We start from the raw sequence: 6,820 nt of genomic DNA on the forward strand, positions 1-6,820 counted from the left end.
AGAACCTTTAAAGAATCTCTAAAGAACCATTTTGTAAATAGAAGAGTTTTATCTAGCATGTAAACACCACTGAGGTTCTCTTATTAGCAAAACAGGCTCTATATAGAACCACTAAAAAGGTTATCCCGCTGTTGTGCATTAAATGAAGCTAGAACTTTATTTAAGAGGAACCGAGAGGAGAACATTAAGAGCACAGCAGTCAGCGGTCTGCTGCTGGTTTCAGTTACGGCTCTGATACTCGACCCCTCAGACATTAATAATGCACAGGCCGAGCTCTCCGGCTGGACGCAGGCGGGCCGGCTGCAGCCGGACGCAGGTGCACAGGTGAGGAGGTGAGCAGGTGAGCTGAGCTGCGGAGAGGAGAGGAACATGTCGAAGAGAAGATGGGTGGAACTGAAGATCTGCCAGACGATCAGCTGTTCTGCCCCGGTCAGCCGTGCTCACCGGCCTTCATCACCCACCGCTACAGGTAGGGAAACAGCACACAGGCTAACAGCACACAACACCTGAGGGGTCAGAGCCGGTGCTCTGAGTCTGAGAACGGGCGCTGAGGGACTCCAGCAGAGCCCAGAACAGCAGCAGGCTGGATTCGACCTGTTTAGCTGAGAGGTGGAACCTAATCATTCCCATAATTATCAGCGGGCTGACTGCCCACCCTGCTAGAAAACCAGGATGGACCAGCACGGCTGACCACCAGTAGAACCAGCGTATCCCTCCTGTCAGAACGAAAGCTCGTATCTCCAAAATGCGACTTTACAGGAGAAGGAAAAGCACGCTGTACTTCTAATGGAGGTCAATGGAACCAGAATTCTCTCTGAGTAATTCTGGGCCGCTTCTTTCGGTCCATTCGTCATGAAATTCACACACAGTGTAAAGAGCAGCAGGTACTTTCAAGTCCCGGCAAAAACGGAAAAATGCCAAAAATATAACATACATGCATAAAGTAACACGTGACATATGACCTGTCCTGTAACACAGAATAATGGGGGGGGTTCATGCATCTTCCACACACTTCGGCAGGACGCACAAATTGACAACATGTTATTGATCGTTTAAATATGGTTTTTAAAATTCTTCTCCATTGATTTATTGATTTATTTTATTGATAAAGCCTAATAAAACCGGGATCCGGGTCCAGGGACTGAAAACTCCTCCCCGGGGTTTACATCCAACCGGCTCAACAGCGCCGCTGCTCCTCTGAGCGAAGCGGAGAAGCCAGGCAGGCGGAACCAAAGCCCGGAGTGGAGTCTTTCGCTTTCCGGACCCGGAAAGAGTGGTTCTATTTAGGAACATGAGCTCTATTTAGAACCATAGGTTCTAGATGGAACCCTAAACTTTTAATAAGTGCACAGGCTGTATGGTTCTATGGAACAAGAGCAGAGCCCCTTTAGAACCATAGAACCTTTGGAGAACCTTGTCTCTTTAAAAGAGTCCAGCGCTTTAAGCGTGACGGTGACGGTGCCGCGTGACGTCACCCCTCCCCCCCGTGTTTACGTGGAGAACAAACATGGCGGCGAGCAGCGCGCGGCGAGTCGGTGTCGGTGGCGCGTGAGCCGCGCGAGCCGCTTTGCTGTGCGTGTGTTTGTGTTTATGAAGCCCGTGTCTCCCTCCGCAGCCTCGCGCGCAGCGGCCATGGAGGACGAGGAGAGGAGGAGGAAGCTCGAGGCCGGCAGGGCTAAGGTGGGTCACGCACGCGCACGCGCGCACACACGCAGAGGAGGCGGGGGGACGGGGGTCCTGTCATTGTCACAGCTGTGCTCTGCTGACCGGTCCGGGCTGCCGCGGACGTGTCCACGTGTCCCTGACTCATGGCTTAATTGCTTAATTGGTGGGTTTGTTAATTAATTAGCCCCCTCTGTGGTCGCGCGCTGCTCCCCCGGCTCTGAGCCGCTGTCACAGCCCGCCGGGGCCCCCAGCTCCCGGATCAGCCTCCCCTGCCCCGCCCCGCCCGCTGGGTGGCTGACCGCTAGCATTAGCACCGTGCTAACACTGCCATAGCCCGTTGGAGAGGGGGTAATCAATACCCCCCCCCCCCCCGTGAGGGTCTCCAGGGTGTCTGATCTCAAGCAGCTGCAGGTTCTCCTCTCCAGGCTGAGATGCCCCCGCGTCCCAGGCCTTCATCTGTCTGACCTGCTAAACCCTGGAGCTTCTGGCCAAGCTGGATTGGTGGCCCTGCCTCACCCTGGGGGGGGTTGAGGTATTTCCAGAAAGCAGGATTTCGCTGTAGGTCGGGATTATTCAAGCCCAGATTAGCAGGTCGGGATTATTCAAGCCCAGATTAGCAGGTCGTTATTATTCAAGCCCAGATTAGCAGGTCAGGATTATTCAAGCCCAGATTAGCAGGTCAGGATTATTCAAGACCAGATTAGCAGGTCGGGATTATTCAAGCCCAGATTAGCAGCTGGGTAAAGATTAAAGATGACTTGACTTGATTTAATGGACAGGTTTCAGATCAGGATTAAGTTATCCTGTTTACTGTGAAGTGCTGTTCCAGGGAACGTTTAACAAAGCAGAACATTTCCCTTAATCCTGAGATATTAGTCTAAAGGGAAAACAGTCTAATGGCACACTTCTGAGATTAGGTTCAAGTTATCTGGCTAACTCTGTTGTCCGCTACACGGCTACATTTCATAAAGCAGAATTTCTCTGGTAGCTGGATTAGTTTGAGCCCCCCGTAAGGATAGTCTTAATAAGAATGACCTTCGGTTGTACTGTTTGACTTGAGATTAGGCTTAAATTATCTGGCTAAGTGTGTTATCCTCCACATGGGCGCATTTCGTGAAGCGAATGTCTGTGTTAATCTGGATAGTTCTGGCCCAGAGTCAGGATTGTCCAGTAGACATGACCCTTAGCTCTGATCTTATTGGACATGTTTGAGATTAGGCTCAGGTTATCTGGCTAATGGATGGCAAGAACAGTCTAATAGCACTACTGAGCTCTTTTCCTAGTGAGCACTTCTGAGATGAGGCTTAAGTTATCTGGCTGATTGTGTTGTCCACTACATGAGTATATTTCATAAAGCAGAATTTCTCAGATAGCTGGGTAAATTAAGCCCAAATTTAGCACTGTCCAGTAGAAATGACCCGTAGCCCTACTACTGTTGGGCAGGCTTGAGATCAGGTTTAAGTTATCCGGTTAATTGTGTTATGCACTACATGGGTATCTCACATAAAGCAAATGTCCTTGTTAATCTGCATAATTCTGGCCCAGAGTGAGGACGGTCCAGTAGAATAGACTCTTGGCTCTAATCTAATTGGTCAGGTTTAAGATTAGGCTCAAGTTATCTGGCTAACTGGCAAATCTTCCAGAGATGTTGCCGTTGAAGGAGGGCTTCTCAGTGAAACTGATGGGGGAAGTCAGTAGTGAGGATTGTCCAACAGCAGCGTTCCTTTGCTCTTCTTGTTCATGTGGCTCAAGTTATCCGGCTAAATGAAAGTCCCGAGTTCAGGCTTACTGTATCCAGCTGTGCTCAGAAATCCGGCCGTACGCAGCAATGAATCAGCCCTGTTTACAGAGAGGCTGTTTGTCCAGTGTTTACTGTCCTGTAAAGGGGTCAGAGTGGCCGTGCTGAAACACACCAGCTGGACGGATTAACAGTAGATGCTCCTCTCGGCTCTGAGCTCTGGTGCGTTAGAGGTTCTGAGGTTCTTATCATGTCCGTTCCTGAAGTGGATCTTGGCCTACATTCCTGCTGGCTTTGTTTCTCCTGTGGCGCTGGCCTGTTTAATCAGAGATGATATGAGCTCAGGGAGAACCACACGGCACAAATAGAACCACGCTGCGCCGACAGGGGCTAAAACGGGAGGCCGGCTGGAGGAGGCCGGCGCTGGCTTTCACAAGTTTGATTTGATTCACTTATGATTCTTCAGGAGGCGATTCAGTTATGATCGTTTAAGAGATGATTCAACACGTCATCACTCATTTCACCTGTTTGATTCAGTTACGATTCTTTAGGACAGAATTCGACACATCATAATCTGCATTTCACTGTGATTCGATTCAGTTACGATTCTTTAGGACAGGATTCGACACACCATAATCTGCATTTCACTGTGATTCAATTCAGGTATGATTCTTTAGGAAATGATTCGACACACCATAATCTGCATTTCACTCTGATTCGATTCAGGTATGATTCTTTAGGAAACGATTTGACACATCATAATCTGCATTTCACTGTGATTCAATTCAGGTATGATTCTTTAGGAAACGATTCCACACATCGTAATCTGCATTTCACTGTGATTCGATTCAGGTATGATTCTTTAGGAAAGGATTCGACACATCATAATCTGCATTTCACTGTGATTCAATTCAGGTATGATTCTTTAGGAAACGATTCCACACATCGTAATCTGCATTTCACTCTGATTCGATTCAGGTGATTCAGGTGTGGTTGGTTAGTGTAGTGGTTAACACCTCTGCCTTCTACGCTGTCGACTGGGGTTCAATCCCCCACCTGGGTAACCACCCTACACTACACCAATAAGAGTCGGTTCTGATTCTTTTGGAGACGGTTCGATACATCACAATCTCGCATTTCATCATGGTCTGATTCGGTTCTGATTCTTTTGGAGACGGTTCGATACATCACAATCTCGCATTTCATCACGGTCTGATTCGGTTCTGATTCTTTTGGAGACGGTTCGATACATCATGATCTCGCATTTCATCACGGTCTGATTCTGTAGACCTCCACCAGCTGCTCCATCACTCGTCATAGTCACTGATGCAGCACAGTGAGATTACGACCTTCATTAACATCAGATAGATTTAATGGTTCTAAGGTTCGTTACACTCAGGTGCTCAGTAGGTGCTCAGACCAATGTGCTGGTCAGGTTGAAGAGGTCTGACCTCCTGAGTAGAGCTGGACATCAATCAGCTCAATGATAAATGAATGACCGGCTCATTTCAGCTGAAACGGCCCTGGAACCAGGTCCCGCCCAGATAAACAGAGCACGGTTTATAGACGGACAGGTCATCAAATCAAGATCAGCTTGGTGATTTACGTCCGGGCGTAGGATTGTTCACCACTGACCACTGATGCGAATGTGGCCTAACCTCAGTCACCGGTTAGTTAAGCTGAGCCTGGGTCCTCTGTGGGCTTCCCTGTAGCAGCTGAGAAAGTATTCCAGAAATGTCCCACTCTGGCGGAGAAGGACTGACCGAGCAGGATTTTTCTCAGATGACTAACACAGTGGCCTCTTCCTGGTACATCAGGAGTTCTGCGTGAACTCTGCAGCTAAACGGTTAAAACCATGAAAACAAGACCAGAACGAGTTGATCTACTACAGCAGCTCATGATGCTGGGATTAACTACGGCTGCTGTTAGTCATTAAATATTCCTAAAATCAGCCCCGCTACACAGGGAACGTTTACGGGACCCCATCACAGTGGGAACGTTTACGGGACCCCATTACAGTGGGAACGTTTACGGGACCCCATTACAGTGGGAATGTTTACGGGACCCTGTTATGGGGGGAGTTTTTATGGGGGGGAGTGTTTACGGGACCCTGTTATGGGGGGAGTGTTTATGGGGTGAATGTTTACGGGACCCCATTACAGTGGGAATGTTTACGGGACCCCATTACAGTGGGAATGTTTACGGGACCTTTTATGGGGGGAGTGTTTATGGGGTGAATGTTTACGGGATCCCATTACAGTGGGAACGTTTACGGGACCCCTTTACAGTTGGAATGTTTATGGGACCCTGTTATGGGGGGAGTGTTTATGGGGTGAATATTTACGGGACCCCATTACAGTGGGAAGGTTTACGGGACCCCATTACAGTGGGAAGGTTTACGGGACCCCATTACAGTGGGAAGGTTTACGGGACCCTGTTATGGGGGGAGTTTTTATGGGGGGCAGTGTTTACGGGACCCTGTTATGGGGGGAGTGTTTATGGGGTGAATGTTTACGGGACCCCATTACAGTGGGAATGTTTACGGGACCCCATTACAGTGGGAACGTTTATGGGACCCCATTACAGTGGGAATGTTTACGGGACCCTGTTATGGGGGGAGTTTTTATGGGGGGAGAGTGTTTACGGGACCCTGTTATGGGGGGAGTGTTTATGGGGTAAATGTTTACGGGACCCCATTACAGTGGGAAGGTTTACGGGACCCCATTACAGTGGGAATGTTTACGGCACCCTGTTATGGGGGGAGTGTTTATGGGGTGAATGTTTACGGGACCCCATTACAGTGGGAACGTTTATGGGACCCCATTACAGTGGGAATGTTTACGGGACCCTGTTATGGGGGGAGTGTTGGGGGGGGTGTTTAAGGGACCCCATTACAGTGGGAATGTTTACGGGACCCTGTTATGGGGGGAGTTTTTATGGGGGGGGAGTGTTTACGGGACCCTGTTATGGGGGGAGTGTCTGTGCGATGAATCGTTACGGGATGTGTTTTTAGAAGCCCAATTACAAAATGAGTGTTTAAAGTCCTGGTTATGGAGTTTAGAGATGAACGATTACGGGACGAGCGTTTGGAGATGAACGATTACGGGACGAGCGTTTGGAGATGAACGATTACGGGACGAGCGTTTGGAGATGAACGATTACGGGACGAGCGTTTGGAGATGAACGATTACGGGACGAGCGTTTGGAGATGAACGATTACGGGACGAGCGTTTAGAGATGAACGATTACGGGACGAGCGTTTAGAGATGAACGATTACGGGACGAGCGTTTAGAGATGAACGATTAAGGGACGAGCGTTTAGAGATGAACGATTAAGGGACGAGCGTTTAGAGATGAACGATTACGGGATGAATGTTTAGAGATGAACGATTACGGGACGAGCGTTTAGAGATGAAC

General features: G+C 49.0%; 1 protein-coding gene across 8 annotated transcripts in view; it reads left to right on the forward strand.

Moving 5' to 3' along the window:
• Window positions 1-1,491: 1,491 nt before the first annotated feature.
• akap9 (A kinase (PRKA) anchor protein 9) overlaps window positions 1,492-6,820 on the forward strand; it is a 177,867-nt gene continuing 172,538 nt past the window's right edge. For all 8 annotated transcript variants that reach the window (XM_037542727.1, XM_037542729.1, XM_037542732.1 and 5 more), the window contains exon 1: window positions 1,492-1,680. In XM_037542727.1, coding sequence (XP_037398624.1) covers window positions 1,591-1,680 — 90 coding nt within the window. In that variant the 5' untranslated portion in view covers window positions 1,492-1,590. The remainder of the gene's footprint in view (window positions 1,681-6,820) is intronic.

This window comes from Pygocentrus nattereri, chromosome 11 (assembly GCF_015220715.1).
Source record: "Pygocentrus nattereri isolate fPygNat1 chromosome 11, fPygNat1.pri, whole genome shotgun sequence".
NCBI lineage: Eukaryota > Metazoa > Chordata > Actinopteri > Characiformes > Serrasalmidae > Pygocentrus > Pygocentrus nattereri.